Source organism: Alternaria incomplexa (assembly GCF_024043165.1).
Source record: "Alternaria incomplexa strain BMP 0042 chromosome Unknown scaffold_1, whole genome shotgun sequence".
In the NCBI taxonomy this organism is placed as follows: Eukaryota; Fungi; Ascomycota; class Dothideomycetes; order Pleosporales; family Pleosporaceae; genus Alternaria; species Alternaria incomplexa.
In genome coordinates, this window is record NW_026249850.1 from 3,673,273 (window position 1) to 3,693,188 (window position 19,916).

Sequence of the window (19,916 nt, forward strand, 5' to 3'; positions counted from 1 at the left end):
GGGGCTCTCAATGTCCGCAGCGGAATCCTGCGCACGCGTTGCCCATGTGGTAGTTCTGATGTGGCACGGTGGTTGGCAGGAAGCGCGATGTTCAACGACTCGGTATACACGCTAGCATGACTCATGGCTCGTTCTGACTGTGTGGTGCCTCAGCGTCCAACTCCATCGCCAGTCACATTTCCCTCATTTTCATCACCAGCCATCGATGTGATCAGAAAGTCACATGTGGTATTGAGAACTACGTCATGTATATTGGGGTATTTGCGACACCTCACCTGTTCACTGCGGAACCGTACCTATGCACAACACATGTCTCTTGATGAGCTTCCCTCTCCCATACGCATTCTCTACGCTGTCTTGCTTTACGATTTCATCATCTAACCCTTCTACCTCCCCTCGCCCTCCTCACAAAACAGCGCAACCACCACTCTCTTTCCTTCTCCCTCCCCCTCGCGACTTCTGGGTCGGCGCCCTAGTCATCGGACGCGGGTACGTTGGCTGAGCCTCCGCGGTGGCCCGATTGCGATTATCTTGAACTGGATGTTGGCTGGGCTGGCTGGGCTGGCTGGGTGCCGCTGACTCTTTCAAGGGGTCTTCTGGACCATGACGGAATAGGCCGCATTGCCAGCAACATCTATGCTTGCAGTTGCTGCACGCCGTCACGCGTGTGTGGTCTTCTTGAGATGCGCCGTCGCCGGCGTTCGGGGTGCCGCAGGTGCAGCAGTACCATCCCATCGCGGGATTGGGGTTGGTGCTTGCGGTGACGGTTGTAGTCGCGGGATTGGCTGGAGTGGCACAAGTCGGGCTTGTCAGTATGTACTGAACAATATGGCGTGGCTGTTGTAAGTGGTCAGCTACAAGGTTGTCGCTAGTCTATGGTCAGTTATTCGTGTGGGAGGTAAGAAGCAGTCTAAAGAAGACCATGATTCTTATAGCTTTTCTCGTTGTTGATTGGTATGGTGAGCTTCAAGTCATATAGTTGGATACTTCACATGGCCGCATTTCAGTAATGTCGGATGAGTGATTGGGTACTGGATATCTCAGCAATTAGGCTTCTGAATACTGTCATTTGAAGTCATAGTAGAAATATCACTCCTCTCACTTGGCAGAAGCTCTCTCTTCGTACGCATACCATTCATGAACCCGCTCACATCATAACACAGCTCTCCTTCAGCCTTGGCGACTTATCCGTAGCCTTCTGCGCTCTTTCCACTTCCTTCGCTCGTTCTCTCCTCGCTTTTTCCCTATCATGTTGCTTTTGCTCCTCATCAAGCATCCTCTGTTCTCTCTGTTCCCTCTCCCGTTTTATCTCCTGATTAAGGTACTGGTCGAGTCCCTTGCGAGGTTCGGAATAATGACCTGTATTCCATACGGTCGTATCGGAGGTGTCTCTGTTCCCACGACAATTGGTCAGATGATCGGCTGTTCTACCCATGGCTGGTGGTGGGGAGTGAAATCTTCGATGAAGGGGTAGTCAACCCAGGAATGTGATGTAGGTGTTGAGTGTGCCGTTGGCGAATAATGATCGGGCAGTGTGAACACGCAACCTTTGAAACAACGAGTAGATATTGGACTTGGGGAGGCTGTTTGGAGAGCGAGGAGAGCAGGACATGCTCAGCAGAACGGGAAGCCTTTACGGGCACGCAGTCATACCCAGAAGACTCAGACCCCTTTCGACTCACCACTTCGCCATGCGCACCATCTGAACTACCTGAAGCGGCTGCCGGCTATCTTTGAGAGGAGAAGACTTCATAGATGACCGTATTCCAGCATTCAGGCATCAAGAGGGGTGTTACGAAGGGTATCGCAGCGACGTGAGCCGAAGCACTCCTCACAGCTTCGCAGACTTCGCCTTCGTGATATATAAGGAAACGTGACGCATTGGCGATGATGGTGTGATTCATCCATCCTGCGCATTGCGCATGCAGAGGTCTGGGAAGATGGCCAGTGCTACGCTGGGACTCGTTTGACTTCTCCAAACGATGAACACGCACCAGCAGTTTCTAACACTCAGGCTTGCTCAGACTTTTGTATAACGGTATAAGAGCCAGTCACTATCAAGACTCACGACTTCAATGAGTAATACATGTATAGTCATCTGCACACGACCCGAAGGGTGAGCACATATAAGCTGCGGGTTTGCTTATACGACCCCCTTCAACGTCACAACTCACCATTCGTCTTCCAAAGATCAGTTCCGCAGCGCGAGCTCATCATTTTCATTCCCAAGATACACGGTAGCACTTCTTCAAAACTATGCTCACTTACATTCCTCGCTAACTTGATATTTACCACCCTTTATTCAGCCTTCCTGAATCTACAGTTCCCCGTATACAATCTAAGCAGACCCTCTACCTTAACTACTCCCTCTCACTTCTTTCTCCAGACTATGCACCCAAATCTTTTACTTTCGGCCCCACTTCGAGAGGAATCCCATCGTCCTTTTCTTTGTGGGAGGGGCAACGACTACCGGAGACGGTCCGCAGGAGGTATTGCACCGTATGTGAACGCAAACGATGCCTGTTATGTTATGTTTTATATTGCATTTGGGTCTGTTTTCGGGTTTTGTGGGGTTGGCATCGTCGCCAGGGTGTAATACATGGTCCCAACCACAGTGGCAACAATTCCACACTCGTCCCCAGTGCCTCGTGGGTTCCGTGGGTTCCGGGGGTTGCGTGTTGGATGCACGCGTGGGATGAGTTCTTGAGGGTGAAGTCACATAAGTCGGAGCCTGCGGAGCGTTGGGCATGTTTCTTAGGGCTGACATGTCGGGTGCATGCGCGGGATGATTTCTTGGGGTCGAAGGCATATAGGTCGGGGTCTGCGGAGCGTTGTATCTCGCGTTGTGCATGTTTATCGGGGCTGACATGTTGGGTATACGCGCGGGATGATTTCTTTGGGGCGAAGGCATATATATCCGAGGCTGCGGAGCTGTGGGTCTCGCGTCGTGCATGTTATGCGGGTACATAGTGAGAGAACTTCGATAATGTCGGTTGTAGAACTGTATAAATGGAGCGCGTATCCGCCTGGGAGAGTTGCAGCAGCCGAGAACTCGATAGTTCGATGCCGAAGATTGAACGATGTCGATCAACGACGTTCAAGAACTTGAATAGGTACGTGTGTGTATGTTTGGGGTGATAGTTATGGCGCAGGCCGTTGGACGAGATCTTGTAGATTTGGAGAGGATGTGCCTGTATGTTGGCAATATGTCCAGGAGAATAGATATCGAAGCAGAGCCTTATATAGCCTCATGACAGCGACACGTTCACATCGCGTCGCTTCACGGACACTTCGCCATCAAGAGTCAAGCATCAAGTATGACAACTGTGACTCAAGCCGTAATGTGATTGCGATGCGGTCCTGGAAGTGCACAAGAAATGCGCAAACCGATATCCTCAGAGAAAGATTGCACCGCGTTGTGGATTACATGCTCTTCCATCGCCGTTGTGAAGGCGTTCGCACTTGCGGGTGGTAGTGTTCGCCCATTGTTATGGTGATGCTGCGGATGTCGCAATCGCCCTTCCGATATTCACATGCACATGTCGCCGCGAGAGACTTATCCTCAAGTCATGCGTTTGCTCTCTTTTGTAAGCCATCTCTTCCCGTTTGTTATGGCAAAACTTTTTCGGCCGCCCCCTAGCACTATTCGGCCGCCCCCTTTATAACTTCTCTATCTTAAGAGATAAAGCTTAACTCTCTACTACAAACTTATAGAACTATTAATTTTATATACTTTATATTAAGAAAGCTAGTCTTTATATCTAAGAATAAAAAAGTTATAGCTAAGAAAAGATAGACTTTTTAAGTAGAAAAAGAGAAAAAGAGAAAAAGTATCTTCTTTCTATATAACTTCTTTGTTTTTAGAGATATATACTAACTTTCTATATATAAGATATTTAAAATTTAAAGTTCTATAAATCTCTAATATAGAGTTAAGCTTTATATCTTAAATTTAAGAAGTTATTTAGAAAATAAAGCTTTTTCTATATAAATATAGAATAACTTCTTTATCTTAAGATATAAAGCTTAACTTTATATTAGAGACTTATAGAGCTTTGAATTCTAAATATTTTATATATAGAAAGTTAGTATATATCTCTAAATAAAAAGAAGTTATATTAAGAAAACTACTTTTTTAGGGGGCGGCCGAATAGTGTTAGAGGGCGGCCGAAAAAGTTTTGCCTTTGTTATTCTATCCCCCGTATGATTGAGCCTTGCCGGGTAATGCGACCATTGCACATCAACGCCTGAGTAATCATTCACATCCAGGAGGTAAGTGTTCAATACGGGAGCTGTCACACTTGGCAAGCAGCGCCTTGTAGGGTTTCCAGTGCTGATCGACTGTTTTCTTATTGTAGCTTATTGAGGTTCCTGCCTTCTGCCGCGATTGAGGTATGAAATGGTAGAAGTTCCTGAAAACTAATAACCCGATCCGGCCGCTGCCCTGGAAGTCAGGGATACGAGTGAACTCTGCATCTTCTTCCTCTTCGGCTATGATGTGTTCTAGCGAGACTAACGGTAGTGTCGAGTCGCGCTCGAAGATTGGCGCAATGAATTGTAATAGAAGTCGAGTCGGGACCTCGCGCACCTGCTTGGCAAACTCTTGATCATCTCGGACCTTATCTCCACGAATGGTATAGCTGCGCAGGATAGGGCATAGTTCGGGGAAGCAGACTCCTTGAGTAAATAATGTAGTCAGACCCTCTTTGCACAGTCCGCCGAGCACAATGCACAGGCTTGTCAAATGCGACGCCCGAATGCGGAAGTCGGAAACTTTCCGGGTCCTCAGTGCAAGTGTTAGATGACGAAGGTTGTCGTAGATCAAAGGAGTGAGGCTTTCAGGGATGTCGCCAGTGTGTGTGAAACTATATTGGTGTTCACTGGAGAGGAGATACATAGATTCGAGTCTTTCTGCCAAGTGTGTATCTCTAAGGACGGTTTGAATGATCTGTATAGCTCATCAACACATGTAAAGGACCCCAAGCAGATGACGGAGGTAGAATGCAGGCAAGTATTCAAAAAAGATCATTGGACGTTTGAGAATTAGGACTTACGTGCATAGGGTCAACAACCTCGCTGTAAACCGTGCCGACCCACGCATCCTCGCCTTCATCATTAAATGTAAGGCTGAGGCTTGCGATGACACAGACCAGATGGCGGATCTTTGGGGCCAGGCGAATGATTGCGACCAGTGTTTCCGAGAGAGTATCTCGAAGCCATGCACAACGAGCATGAAATTCGTCTCTCTGAGAATCGACGATAACACTCAAGGAATACGAGTAGCAATCTCCCGTGAAGAGATGGTAAGGTGAAAGGGTCAGATGTGTGAGCCTGCTCGAGATTTCAGGTGACTCGAGAAGGGCAGCTAGATTCCGCAATGTCACTTCTTGGCACTTTGTTGGGAGATCTTCCAGGATCCAAACGAAGGTCTGCCATGCCGCCGTACGTAGACGTCGACAGGTCAACCGAATGTTGTAGATGTCGGGCCTCTCTTTTTCGTTCCAGTAGTCAGGGTCGAGACAAGCGAGATTTTTATGACGCTGGCGAGGTACGAGGTATGCGAAGATTTGCTCATGGATTTCCAACGGCAGGGTTTCGAGGCTCGTCATGACGAAGGAGGGCTACTTTGGTGTTGGCTGCAGGGTCGAGTCGACTGGACTACACAGAACTTTGTGAGTGACAAGGAAGATGGTGGCTCGATGTGAGAGGAGTGTCAGGATCAGCTCCAAGCTGTGGATGTTGCAGTGCCCTAGGTATGGCGTGCAGATGCAATGCCGGAGTGCGGCACAGCCCTGCTGGCAGAGTCATCATGCCAAGAAGTGGCATGTAGTTTGGCGACTGAACTCGATCGGATCTCGCAAGAAGCGCTTTCTCAGATGCCCTAGCATCGACGGGAGCTTTAGGTGGATGACGTCGAGCGAAGCCGTGGAGGTCATGGTGAGGTGGTAGTCACGTGGATGATGATGAAACAGGGTTAGACATACGGGGAGGCAGCTGCGCATCAGCTCGGATCAGCAAACATCACGTCGGCCATCCTCACGCGTCGAGACATCTCCAATAGGACGCCCAGCCTCGCTCGAGTCGCCCCTCCCTCGCGCTCCCTCGCACTCCCTCGCGCACTGCCAGAAGCACCGCGGGCATCGCGCGCATCTTTGCGCCTGCCCTCTCTCCGCCGTCTGCACGCCGCGCCGCTGCCGGTCGTGGTTCCCCAGGCCGAAAGCCCGTCCCACCGCCGCCCCACCGCGAGTCGACGAACTGCAGCGCCGTCACCACCATCATGTCCGGCCCAGTCGCAGTTGCCCGCCCAGCGCAACCTCCTCGCCTGCGTCGCGAGTCTCAGCGCCCGGGAGTTGCGCGCACTGCCACGCGCCAGTCCAACATGGAGGACGAGGGCGCGAAGCACGACGAGGCCAGGAAATATGGTATATTCACACTTCGCTACCGCTTTCGGCACACGCGCTAATGTGCTTCGCAGTTTACACGCAGCAAGATATTCTGGCCAGGCACAAGGGCAAGCCGCCGTCCCTCCGTGTATACCTGCACCCCAAGCACTTCCGCTTGAACGACTCCCAGGAGACGCTGTCCTACCAGTCGCCTATGCGCGAGCTGCTGCAGGCCATCCGGGACAAAGAGGTGCCTCACAACATGGTCGAGGAGCTCTACGAGTTCAACACCCCCTGGTACGACGACTGCCTCATCGTTGAGGTTCACGACTACCGCTCGGCCGGCGTCAAGCCCAAGGATGACACCAACAGCGCTGGCGAGGCCGGCACGAGCGCCTTCTCTATTCATAACTACAACAACTTCATCACACCCTCTCCATTCGCGCCCTTTCCAACCAAGCAGGCCGATGCCAAGACCACCCAGGCCAACGCGCAGAGCAAAGACGGAGAGACCAAAGAAGACAAGGAGAACATGCCCGCTCCGGGTCAAAACGGGGCTCTGAACAAGCAGCCAGGCATCGCTAAAGTCGTAACAGTGGTACTGTTCCCAACGCAGCAGTCGCGATTGGCCGACATGCAGCTACTGGCCACCACGCCCGTCCCAGACATGGCTACCCTCAAGAGAATGCAAGCCCAGGGCAGAGCTGGAGGCATGCCGCCGACTCCCATGACGGCAGTACCCTCCACGCCCACCTTTGCGAACGGCCCAAGCCCGAAACGACAAAAAATGGTCCTCGATGATAGCAACGTACACGAGTTCGAGGCCGAGTTCCTGAGGGCCACCTGCCCACCCCTCTATTTGGAGCCCACCAAGAGCTTCGGTGAATCGCTCGCACTTATGAATGCCATCACACACCCGAACAACAAGAATCCCGCGCCTCCACGCAAGACTCGCAAGAGGACCACCGCCGAGCTGGCTGCAGACGAGGCAGAGGCTCAGGGTCTACAGCGCTTTATGTTGGCGGGCGACGAGTACCAGAGCAATATGACAGCTACAGCTGCCGGCAACGACGACAACGCTGTGCGCGCCGCCGCCAACTCCCAGACATTTGCCCGCTTCAAGACTATTGCTAACATCCGTGCCAACCACGAGGAAGCCGACCGGAGGAAGAAGGAAGAAGACGCTCGAATCGCTCAAGCCAAACGCCAAGCGCAGATGGAGGCTGAAATTCAGAGGAAGAGAGAGATCGAGAGCAGACAGCAGGCCGAACTTGCGGAGCGTCAACAGCAACAGGCTCTTCGCCAGCAAGCGCATCAAGCACAATTGCAACAGAATCAGCAACAGAATGAAGCCTTGCGAGCCGCTGCCGCAGCACAGCACCAGATGTCGAACGCGGTAGCCATACAGGCTACTCAGACACCTCAGTCGGCTACGCAATCTCAGTTCTCGCCCACCATACGCCAGCAAACGCCGATGGCGGCCGCTGCAGCATCGCCATCGCTTGGTGGGCAGGCTGCGCATCAGCTCGGTGGCACCCCAATGGTACCTACCGCTTCGAACCAGGCCATCAACAGCCCTGCTCGCCCGCCATCTGCCGTCTCTAATCACCAGAACATGATGCGCTCCGTCAGTCAGCAGCAGAATTTGAGTCGCACAGGCACACCGCACATCGTACAAGGAACGCCTGTAATGAATGCCTCGATGCCGAATCGCAACATGACGCCGACCCCGAGTCGCATGGGCCAGGGCAGCCCATCCATGGCCATGCAAGGGCAAACGCCAATGATGATGCAGACACCTCAGCCAGGTCAGAACATGACGCCTGAACAGGCTCAGCAGTTCCAACAACAGCGTCTGCAGCAGCAACTTCGCATGCAGCAAATGCAGCAAACAGGATCGCCCGGTAACCAGCAGCAACAGTTTCAGCAGCTGGCATTCTCAAAGGCTACGCAGCAAATCCAGACTCAAGGAGTTCCGCAAGGCCAGAATCCGCAGACATACCGCAACCAGCTCGCGCAGCACTATTTCCGCCAGTTAACCCAAAATCAGCAGCAAAGCCAACAGCAGATGGCTATGCAAAATATGTCACCTGGAGCCGGCATGCAGCAGAATGGCATGCCCAATAACCAAGGCAACATGACTTTTGCTAACCTGAATCTCCAGCAGATGCGCGCGCGCTATCAGCAGCACAAGCAGACGGTCATGCAGAATTACGGCCAGAACATTCCTCCCCAGGTCATGCAACAAATCCATCAGATGGAAATGCAAATCAAGCAGCGAGAGCAGCGTGAACAACAGATGCAGATGGCACACATGCAGAACAACATGGGCGGCCAGATGAACGGCGGCCAAATGAACGGCATGCAAAACGGCAACACGCCCAACCCCATGCAGATGCAACAGTACCAGCAGATGCTCCAACAACAACGCGCAAACGCCGCAAACAATTCTCGACTCCTACAAATGCGACAACAAGCCATGGCAAGCGGTGGCCAACTGCCTCAGGGCATGATGGGCAACATGAATACCATGAACAGCATGCAAGGTGGCGGCATGCAGGGCATGAACATGGGTAACATGGGCAACATGGGTCAGGGTATGAACATGGCGCAAATGAACCAGATGAATGGAGGCATGGGCGGCATGCAGGGTGGACAGATAAACGGTGGCATGCAGGGTATGCAAGGAATGCAGCCCATGAACCAACAGCAGATGACCCAGATGATGATGATGCGTCAAGCTCAGCAACAAGCCCAAAGAATGGGACAACAGGGTGGACAGCAAGGCGGGGATATGGGATGGACCGGGTAGTCCCCTTACCCATCTCCTCCCTCCTCTCTTTGAGCTTGTTATTATTATCCTGTCTCCTTTCCGTCTTAGGCTGCATCATCATCATCACAGACATTTGGGTCGACAAGCTGTGGGACAAAAAGGTGTTTTGGGCGCGGGAAAAGTGTTGGTGTTTATTCTTCAAAAGATACCCCCGGTGTTGGGATGGTTACTTATCTTGTTACATTACGATAATCACGGTCGGCATGTTTGGGGTGCATTTGGGGACAACGGATTGGCATAATTGGGTGGGTCTTTTGGACTTGTCGTTGTTATTCATCTGTAAGACTTGTATCAAACATTCCATACATTATTATGACCTTGGCGGCCTCTGTCTGACGTGATTTCCACAGATAGTCTTGGTATGCTCATACTGTGAAGCCCCGTTTGTATCTTGCATCTTGCATCCTTACTTCTCACTGACAAGTTTAGCATACTCATGCTGTACACCCTTGGTAACCACCTGCGTCTTACATCCTGTCAATTCTTCCCTTTGCCTTTGCCCTTACTCTTTCCCTTCTTTCCACCGACTTTGCCGGCCTTCTTCTCCTCTCCGTTGCGCTTTCCGATAACCTCCCCGTTCGCCGTCTCATACCCGTGTGCAAACTTGTATACACAATCTCCACACGCTGCCGCGCCCCCTAAGGGACAAGCAAAGAAGTACAAGCGTACGTCCTTGACGCAAAAGTCGCAGGTGGCAGTGCCATCGATCCGGTGCCAGCCTAAATCCACCAACTCGAATTTGGCATCAGGCGCTGCATCATCAGCTGCCTTTGCGTCTACATGAAGCTTTCGCGCCCACATGTGGGCCAGGCGGACGCGGCGTTGGACACGCTGAACTTCCGCATCGGCAGTGTTGGCGAAGTGAGGCTCCATGTATGTTCGAACCATCAGCTCTTCCGCCTGGCGTACCTTCTGCTCTGTGAGCTTTTGTTGTGCCTCCAGTGCGGCGAGATACTCCTGCGCCTTTCGCTCTTGCTCTAGACGATGCTGCTCTCTGACTATCGCTTCACGCGCTTCTGCTTCCTTTTGGCGCTGTTCACGACGCTGTTTTTGCCTAGTCTCCTCTTCTTCTTCCCATTTCCGCAACCACTCCTCAGCTGCCCTAGCTCGCTCCTTCTCGGCACGCTCTGCTGCTTGGCGCGATCGCTCTTCCGCGAGCCTCACCTTCCTTTCTCTTGCGATTCGCTCAGCTTCAGCCCGAGCCTCTTCCTCTGCTTTGCGTCGTCTCTCCTCTTCCTGGCGCCTTTGCTCCCTTTGTACACGCGCTTCTTCTTTCTCAGCATCTAGACGTTCGATCTCTTCCTGTAGCTTGTGTTTGGCATAAGCGCAACGGTACTCTTCCCATTCCTCCTGTATGCCTTCGTATAGCGCATCGTATTCGTCTCGTGAACTAGGGTATCTGAGTATCTCAAACGCTTCGTTCACCTATTTCTCATTAGTCTCCTCATCGCTGGGCTTCGCGGGTGAGTGATCTTACGCGTCTGAACTCGATAGCATCTACAGTCTGACCTGGTGCTTTCTTGTCGGGATGATGCTGCAGCGCTAATCTGTAGTATGCTGCCTTGACGTCTGTTGCTGGGGCGTATGGATCCACACCTAAGTCGAAGTAACAGTCCGCCGTCTCGGGCTCTACAGGCTTGTAGTTGGGCATCTTTGTAGATTTGGCTCTCACTTATGGTGGTGCTCTTTGGCGCGTCGGGCGTCGGCTTTGTGCGCGTTGTCGGGAAGCTACAATTGCTGTACAATGAATGCGACGCGATAGAATGAGGAAGAAACGATAGACGTAATAGCGCTTGCGAAAGCTTCGCAATCGCTTCGTGAGTGGTGAAGAACTGCACGGGGTGAAGACGCTTAGGGAAGGAAGGTACGACCAGGCAGGAGCGACGGGGTGTGCCGCGCACCGAAGTGAGAGAAAGAGGTGGGAGGGCAAATTCTCCTCTGAGAATCTCTGTATTCGATTACCGAACGCTCAACTATTTCCGATACCACATCCTCGTCGTCTTCGTATGTCTAATCTTTTTCTGCAACTGAAACACACCATACAACAACGCCTCAGCCGTCGGAGGACACCCCGGCACATAAACATCCACAGGAACAATTCTATCAACGCCCCTCACCACACTATAACTATAATGATAGTACCCGCCACCATTCGCACAACTTCCCATACTAATCACCCACCTCGGCTCAGGCATCTGATCATAGCACTGCCGAACAGCAGGAGCCATTTTGTTCGTGACTGTGCCTGCGACGATCATTACATCTGCTTGGCGAGGGGATGCGCGAAAGATGATGCCTAGTCGGTCTTGGTCGTAGCGAGGCATGGAGCAATGCATCATTTCTAGGGCGCAGCAGGCGAGGCCGAAGCTCAGTGGGTGGATGGAGCTTTGTCGGACCCAGTTGAGTATTTGATCTGTGGTCGTTCTGGAGTCTGTCAGGAAGTGTTTGGATATGTCTGGGAGAGTGTGGCTTACAGGACGTGTTCGACAACACCCCTGGGTTTGACGATGGCTGATGGGAGGAGTGTGTCGCTGCGCTGATCGTCTCGTTCTATGGTCTTGTGACTGGGGGAGCTGGTAGACATGCTATGACATGCTGTATGGCTAAGTCGAAGATGTATGGGGTGAGGTCTTAACGTAAATGCTGGGCACTGTCAGTTTGGTTCATTCGAGATGGAAGGAGTGAGATATTACCGAATGCGCAGTAGCTTCTTCGGCTTACGAACGCTCGTATACTCGACATGACGATAGGCAGTATCTGACAGAAACAAACTCATTCTTGCAACAGGAGTGTTGATACACGACGGTATAGGGAGAGCATCGACGCTGTGTCACGTGGTCGGCCCTTTGCGGTAAGGCCGCCGCAGTTAAAGCCCACATCAGCGGAAAGCCCACATTCTGAAAACCCACATTCAGCCCTGGAAAGCCCACATCATGGGCCGCCGCGTCACCAATCACGGACAAGTCAATGCCAGACGCTATCGAGACGGACCTGGGTATCACATCCCATAAATGTAGCACGTGCGGCAAATTCTTCTCGAGCAACAGTCACTTGCGACGACACGAGTCGGCTCGTAAGTTGACCATCCGAGTGTTATCCGGAGCTTATTTGACGCCAATCAGATACCCGCGATCGTCTAAACACCTGCAGCTTCTGTAATCGCACGTTCGTCCGTCAGTAGGTTTTCGCCTGTGTCGGGTAAGCTCGTGACACCTTGACATTGACATTGCTTAGCGATGTCCTTAGGAGACACTCAAAGTCATGCCGAAAACGAGGCGAACACGATGAGATAGCCTCTGCCAAGCCAGGACGACGAAGCCGGCTCAGAACGATCGGAAACCACGCACACCTGTTACGCGAAGATGCTCATGATACCAGTACCAGTCATTTGAGCCGCGACACCACGGCTGTAGAGGAAAACGCCCAGAGTCTTCCTCGCTATCCCATCACATTCCTATATAGTTACACAGACCCTCGCCGCGAGTCGATACTCAATGCTTTCATTAACGATCCATTGACTGTACAGTCGTCCAAGCATCAAGAAACCCACGACGCAGACCATCAGCTTCTCGACAGGGACATGACACTCTTCGGCATCTTCTCAGACTTCTTCATGAATGTCGACGTAGACATCTGTGCTTCAATACCACCAGCACCGGGACGACCCCAGACGACCGCGCTTCTCCAGCCTAGGATCGACGAGCTATGTTCTCAGCTCTTCATATACAGCCAAACATGTCGAACGGCCCACTTCAACCCCGAAGGCGCTTTCCCCGTAGTTGCCGCAAAAGCAGTCTTCACAGCAGAAAACTTCGAAGAGTGTATCTCGGCTTATTTCAGCGTCTTTCACCCCCAACAGCCACTCATCCACTGGCCGACATTCGATATGCACAAAGTTCCGCTCCCCTTGTTACTCGCTGTCGCCTTTGCTGGATCAGTACATTGCACACCCACAGACGGCGCCTTGTCATCCCGCTCCTTCTTCGATCTAAGCGAAGACTTCATCTTCGTGCATCTACGCAATGTAGTCGCGACACCCAACCCCAGACACGATCCCCGCGCTCTGGAAGCAGTCCAAGCCGCATCACTCATAGTAGCTCTCCAGAGTAGTTTCAACAACGAAGCAACACGTAGCCGAGTCGGAATCTCTCGACACCCTGAAATCATCGCTGCGATGCGATCGCTCAAGTTGCTGGAACCCACAGTCACGGTGAGATGTCAAAACCAGGTACCGGAGTGGAATGCGTTCATAGCCGAGGAATCTAGAGTGAGAGCTGTGAACTTCATCTTTGCTATGGATTGCATGGCTACCTTTTTCTTCAGCTCGGTTCCCAAGATTGCTATTGCAGAGGTCTCGCAGACGCTTCCGTGCAATGATGTGCTTTATGATGCGGCTACAGAGGAAGATTACGCTCGTTTACGTGCACAGTCGAAACGCCTGGCGAGACCGAAACCTAGCATCAAGCAACTGGTTTCTGCGTTGATGAGCGAGGACTGGTCTGATGAGCAGAAGAGTCCCCTTATCGATGTCCTTGAACATCGACTTCTCATGATTTGCATATTCGGTAGGTTTACCCATCTGCATCTCAGCCTTTGTGGCCTCAAGCTGATATATCTCTGCAGCGTTACATTCCATCGTATTCATATCTCGAGCCGCTCTTTTGACTCCGATGGTACACGCTACTCTACTCCGTGCGACGAAGCGCTGGAAAGAGCTGTGGGATGCTCTACACGCGGAACGTGAAGCAGAGGAACAAAGACTAATAGGCTTTGTCAAGCATGGACTAGAGATATGGTGGGTCACATGTAAAGTTCTTGAACTGGCACATACCGGCGATGTACAGAGTCGCTACATGGCGCTCGCTCCGACAGACTCTTTGGTCGAACTGCATGACTTCTTGAAGCGATATGCGAATTGTGTGGACAGGTAAAAATGGATAGTTTGAAACTCTAAAGGTTCATCCGTGAGAATAGCACACCAATACCCTTCTCACTCTCTCCCATCCTCCCCTCCCATCATCTATCTCCCTAAACAAAAACCAGCGCACCATCCCTATTACTAATCCTCTCATCAAGATTAATCTCCCTCATCCTCCAATGCCCCTGATACTCCAACTCGCCCTCCAACCTCTGCCCCCCATCCGCCAACCTCATTCCCCTCGCCGAATTCCCAAACCCACCACCCCCACGACTGCTATTCCCACCCGGGACCTTAAGATTCTGGCCAGGCCAGATCTGATCCGGGTTGGTAATATTGTTGTGGCGAGCAAGATCTTCGTAGGAGCAGTGCGAGAAGCGTGATGCAATGGCGCGGAGGGTATCGCCTTGTTGGACAGTGTACGTGTTTTCGCCGCCGCCGCCGCTGGAGTTGGAGCCCGACCAGCGGAAACTACCGCCGTCGTTTTCGAGGATGCGGTTCAGGGATATGGAGGAGGATTGGTAGGAGCCGTCTGCGCGGCGGCACTGGGCGTGCAGTGTGTAGTCGCCATGGGCATCGAGACGAATGTCGCGCGAGGAGGCGCTGAAGTTGCCGCCGAAGTCGCCTTGGGAGCGCTGGTTGTTGGTGTCTTGGTGGTGTTGGATGGGAGGGGGGCCTTGGTGTTGCTGGCCGTATTTCTTGCGCTTTTCTTCCTCTTCTTCTTGCTTCTTCTTCTCTTTGCGCTCGTCCCATTTGTCTTCTACGGCGTCTTGGCCTTTGTGGCCTGCGAATGCTCCTGCGAGGGCGCCGATTACCGTGCCGGCTACGCCGTGGCCGGCTTTTCCACCGAGGGCGTGGCCACCGTAGCCTCCGGCTGCTGCACCCGCGAGACCGCCCATGACACCACGGTCACCTTCTGGGTCGCCCTCGCCGCCGTATTGGTTCTGATGACCTTGGTTCATCGAGTTGCGACCGGAGTTGGATGAATGGGCTGCGGCAGAAGGGAGTTGTTGGTATTGAGGAGGCGCTGCGTCGTAACCTCCTTGTTGACCGTAGGCTTGAGGGCCTCCTTGACCACCGTAATATGCGCTGGCAGCACCATGGGGCTGTTGTTGGTGGTGATGAGGCTGCTGGTGTCCACCGCCGCCATTGTAATTGTCTTGTCCGTAGCCGCCCTGTTGTCCATATCCATCCTGTTGTTGGTACCCGCCTTGTTGTCCGTATCCGCCTTGGTTGTAGCCGGAGCCGTCGTATCCAGACATGATGTTGTGTACGAAGGAATAAACTTAGATTCTGATAACTAGGTTACAATAGGTAAGGTTGAGTGTATCGCGATTTGACTTGGAGATCGAAATTCAGCGGGAGCGGGAGGGTTATTTAAAGTTGAAGGTAAGGTTCTCGACAACGTCACACTTGGACAAGCACGATCCCCGCCGAAGTAGCACCTTCTTATTTATACACACCCATGACACAATAAGATGCAAGTCGCGACTGCAGTGAATCAGCCACACTGTCGTCACCGCCACTTTTCGGCGCCAATGTGGGGATGCATTGTCTATTGAGTTGGCCGAGGGTCCACTTCACGTGGTGTCGGCCAATCATTGGCGTGCACGGATAGGTCGGCGGTGTGCCCCCTGGCCGACTAAGCCACACATCGAGAGCGTAGGACCGCGATTACGTGGACGTCCGAACAAAGGAAGTGGGGGGAGTGACGACTTGAGTGGGCTTAGAGGTGATGAGTGAAGGTCTGGATCAGTACCCTGATCAACACCTGAGGCTTAGAGATCTACCCTTGTTCCCGATCAGTAAACACCAAGAAGACCAGTAGTTGCAGTGCGCGAGCAGATGAAGAAAATAAGGAGAATAGACGAACTTTTGGTAGAGGATATGCTACTGTTATACACAAAGCTACGCTGAATATCTACAAAGACCCAGATACGCTAACAAATGCATCGCTCATAAAACGCCGATCAGAGATTCAAGGAGAGACATGACAAGTATGAGACGGTGACATATTGGACAAGAAGTAAAGCATTAAGTAGGAGGTATTTACAAAGAAGTGAACAATGCGGATAATAAGAAAGGTAATGTTTTGGTATAGTTATGTGAGTTCTCGACTGGGTAGTAGACGAGAGAGATGATGTACAATGAACCCGGGTGTGGTTTGCCCAAGGTGGTCGAGCATAAGCGTCGTGCACGATGCGGTGCGATAGTAGGCGATGAACAAGGAATTTGTTAAGCGTAACGTTGCCAACAGTATCGTACATTGACAAAGGCCTCTTAGTATGTGAAGGCCTCCTCAATGAAATCAACGCTACCTTGCGTAAGGAACGGTCGAACCGCATGTCTTACGCCATCCGCCATACCGCCCGACGCGCACACTGTGACAGCCATAGCACCGACACGGTTCTTGACTTCTTCTTCGATCAAGGCCGCGTGTTGCGGACGACCACTGTACATCTTGACTGTCTCACTGCTGCTCTCAACGCGACCCTTGGGTCTTGAGATGAAAAGCTTGATGCGGAGACATTGCTTGCGACCCTTCATGCGGAGGACCTCGTCCATCCAGGGCCGTACCCACTCCAGGCAGTCGGATGTGGGGACTGTCCAGATAAGGACTATTCTTTGTGTTGCGGTGGTTCCGTTGTTGTAGCCATTGACGAGGTGCTTCAGGTACATGACTTGGTGAGTGATACCTACACCGCCAGCAAAGAGAACTGCGGTTCCGTAGGAGTCGAGGCTGTGGTGGCCGCCATATGGACCCTCGATGAAGCCGAAGGTGGTGAATTGCTCGTTGGGGCTCTTGCAGGCCTTCTCGTACATGTGACGGGTAAGTCCAGTACGCGCACGGCAGACCAAGCTGATTTGCTTTGACTTTTGGGGACGGCCATGCATCGCAAGGACATCGCCTTCGAGCATGGGCAGTGTCATCTCCTTGGAGTCTGGGGTGAGTGTTGCAGCCCACGCGACAGAGAAGGGATGCGAAGACCAGAGGGAGAGCGCTGGCATCCACATGTGCACGTGGCATCCTGGGCGAGGAGTCCATTCGCGGACCATGTTGATGGTCAGGCGAACGGCCTCTCCGGGCATGGCCTCGACGGTAATTGATGATCTTTGCCTGAGGCCGATGCCGTAGTAGAGGATTGAGGCCCATCGGCAGGCCCACTCGGCAGCCCAGAAGAAGAAGACCAGGTGCATCCAGGGAACTTGCGGGAGACTGTGCAGCTCCAGATGCTTGTAGAGACCGAGAAGCGCAGCGATGACGCAGACACGGTGGATGTTGAGAAAGGTCTCGTAGAAAGCGTGGCGGAATGGCGACCATGCCTGGATACCAAGGAAGGTAAAGGCAACGGTTCCGACCATACCCCAGCCGTATGAGCCCTCAGTGTGGAGAGCAGCTGTAACGGCAGGCCATCCTGCTGCGAGCTTGGTGTTGTACAACCAGGCAGCAGTGTGAACGATGGCCTCCGCAATGGTGATTCGCGCAGCCCAGCGATGGAACAGGTTGAAGTCATCGTACGAGACTTGGAGAAGGGTGATGAGCGGGTTGTTGCGGAGGGCGAAGAGGACGGTGGGGATGAGGTTGAGAGCAGCGAGTGTTCCTGAGCGTCCACGGAGCGCGGCGAGGGTCTCCTTGTGGTCGAGGACCTTGTAGGGGAGGGCCACACACCAGGCGACGTTCAGTGCTACGTAGATGACCAACATGATGGTGTGCCATCTGCCAGGCAGCGTTCCGTTGTCGATGGCACTGCTGATCTGAAACTGAGCGTTGTGCTTCTTCTTCCATAGGGGTGCCATCAGGACATGGCGGTTGAGCCAAGGCCACCAGCCTGTCCGGTTGACTTCCCAGTACTTTTGCTTTGGGTTTCCCATGGCGCTCAGATGACGGCTGTGTTTCCACCACATGTTTGATATCCGCAGGAGAAGGAGGATGCCGGAGATACCTATTAGCAGGTATAGGAAGGTGTCGACCCACATGTAGTTGCCGACTTGGTCGACACCCTCCAGACCGTACGAGTATTTGAGATCATCGAATTCAGCGGCGTCCCAGTCTGAGAGGAAGTGGCGCTTGGTCATTGGCGCGGTCGGTTGGGCGCCACGGAGGCGGAGGAGATATCTTGTGAGAGACATGTCTCGGGTATTGTGTTCGGTTGTTGAGTAGTACAGGTCGCTCGCGAGTCGGTGCTCACGAGGGTTGCTAGCTGCAGGTTCTCGGGTGTGCGAGGCTGTGTGATGCGACGCGATCGGTGAATTGTGTTGCGCACTACCAGGTGCTGTTTTCGGTGACGGTAGGGTCTTGAAGCAGGAGTAATGGCGCGACGTCGTTGTCAATGGACCTATATCCCACGCGCGCTTAACGAAGCGGCAGATGTTGACAGTGTGGGGCGAGGTTGGGTCGTGGTCACCGTGAATACATCACAATGTGTCGTGAAGGAGCCGGTGTGTAGGCACAAAGATTGAGAGAACCGACAGTGCGCTGCACGTCGAGGTGGTGAATGGGGTGGTGGTGTTGAAGACGAGACGCGGTCCAGTCCGGTGGAATTAGTCGACAGAAGCGTGAGGCGGCGATTGCGATGTGCAGTATCGATAGCGATAGTAGCGACGGTGAAGGCGAATAGGGCCGAGGAAATTGAAAGCGACGTCAATAGACTTTGTCTTCACTAGGGGCTGGAGACGGGAAATAGGGGACTAGAAACCGGCTCGAAGACAGCGTGAGAAGCGAATGTATTGGGGTGTCCTATGTTGCCGTAGCGAGTGAGCAACAGTTGGACAAGAAACGAAGGTATGGAAACGACACGACAAGGGACGGCGAGCGTGAGGTCAGAGGGGGAGCGAGGGAAACAGTGGATATGAAGTTCGCAACATGGGAGGGTTGGTGAGGGCCTGGCAGGGGTTGGGAATCGGAACAGGCGGATGATTGGCTCCGTTGCGCCCGGACAGTCTAGGCGCTGAAACGACACGAAGGAAGCCGGCCACTCACATTGGCGTGCCTGGATGCGCCATGAAACCAAGCCTCAGCTCACCGTCTGTCCACCGCCAACGGGAATGGCCGAGTGCCTGACGGTGGGACCTGAGTCCAGAACGATGCCGAGTCCCGTGCTGTGCGACTGTCGACGGGATGGTTGATAGTTTACGCCTGATAGCTGATCAGCTGACCTGTCCATTCGCCCCAGACACCACCAGACACGCATTCGTCCTATCGTCCACTCTCCAAAACCTTCATCCCATCTCTTCACCACCATCCCATGTCCGCCACACCCGCTCCCATAAATCACAATCAGCCGTCCAATCTATTTCTGCCAATACGGGAGTCAAAGCAAGGTCCCTCCCAAGACTTGTGCGGCTCCAGAACTCCGGCGCCTAAAGTAGCCGCCCCAAAACAGAACAACAAGCGAGTCAACCTCATCAACAACCTGGGGAAAATCATACCCATCGGTATTGGTAAAACGGCTTTTGCACGCCTCTCATGCATCTTGACATTTCGGTCAGGCCGCCGAGGCAAAATTGTTCCTTGGTGCCGCCACGCGCTGTCCTGATGAAATCTCCACTGTGCTATTGCGTGAGCGCGAACCGGAGGAGGATGAAGAACCCTGCGCGCGAGTCGGTGTCGGAGCAGCAGTATGATGAGGCCCTGAGTTTGAGACGCGAGGGTTCTTCCGTCTTGTCATGTTGGTTCGGTCGTCGGGTGAGTCTCATGAGCAGCTGTCATGTGAAGTTCATGCGATGGCAGCAATCCATGCGCTCATCGCGACTGCGCCACAACAAAGAAAACACGTGCAAT

General features: G+C 52.8%; 4 protein-coding genes across 4 annotated transcripts; 1 reads left to right on the forward strand and 3 right to left on the reverse strand.

The window, feature by feature from the left end:
• Nucleotides 1-6,277: 6,277 nt before the first annotated feature.
• J4E90_001310 (uncharacterized protein) lies at nt 6,278-9,195 on the forward strand (the record flags this gene model as incomplete). The annotated part of the gene is made up of 2 exons (XM_051430899.1): nt 6,278-6,422; nt 6,476-9,195. The coding sequence occupies 2 exons, from the start codon at nt 6,278-6,280 to the stop codon at nt 9,193-9,195; spliced, it is 2,865 nt and encodes a 954-aa protein (XP_051296386.1).
• A 498-nt stretch (nt 9,196-9,693) lies between these two features.
• J4E90_001311 (uncharacterized protein) lies at nt 9,694-10,867 on the reverse strand (the record flags this gene model as incomplete). Its single annotated transcript, XM_051430900.1, has 2 exons — nt 9,694-10,641; nt 10,694-10,867. The coding sequence occupies 2 exons, from the start codon at nt 10,865-10,867 to the stop codon at nt 9,694-9,696; spliced, it is 1,122 nt and encodes a 373-aa protein (XP_051296387.1).
• A 3,377-nt stretch (nt 10,868-14,244) lies between these two features.
• Nucleotides 14,245-15,096, reverse strand: J4E90_001312 (uncharacterized protein; the record flags this gene model as incomplete). The annotated part of the gene is made up of 1 exon (XM_051430901.1): nt 14,245-15,096. One exon carries the CDS (start codon nt 15,094-15,096, stop codon nt 14,245-14,247), a length of 852 nt encoding a protein of 283 aa, XP_051296388.1.
• Nucleotides 15,097-16,414: 1,318 nt separating this feature from the next.
• On the reverse strand, nt 16,415-18,265 carry J4E90_001313 (uncharacterized protein; the record flags this gene model as incomplete). The annotated part of the gene is made up of 1 exon (XM_051430902.1): nt 16,415-18,265. The coding sequence occupies one exon, from the start codon at nt 18,263-18,265 to the stop codon at nt 16,415-16,417; it is 1,851 nt and encodes a 616-aa protein (XP_051296389.1).
• Nucleotides 18,266-19,916: the final 1,651 nt, after the last annotated feature.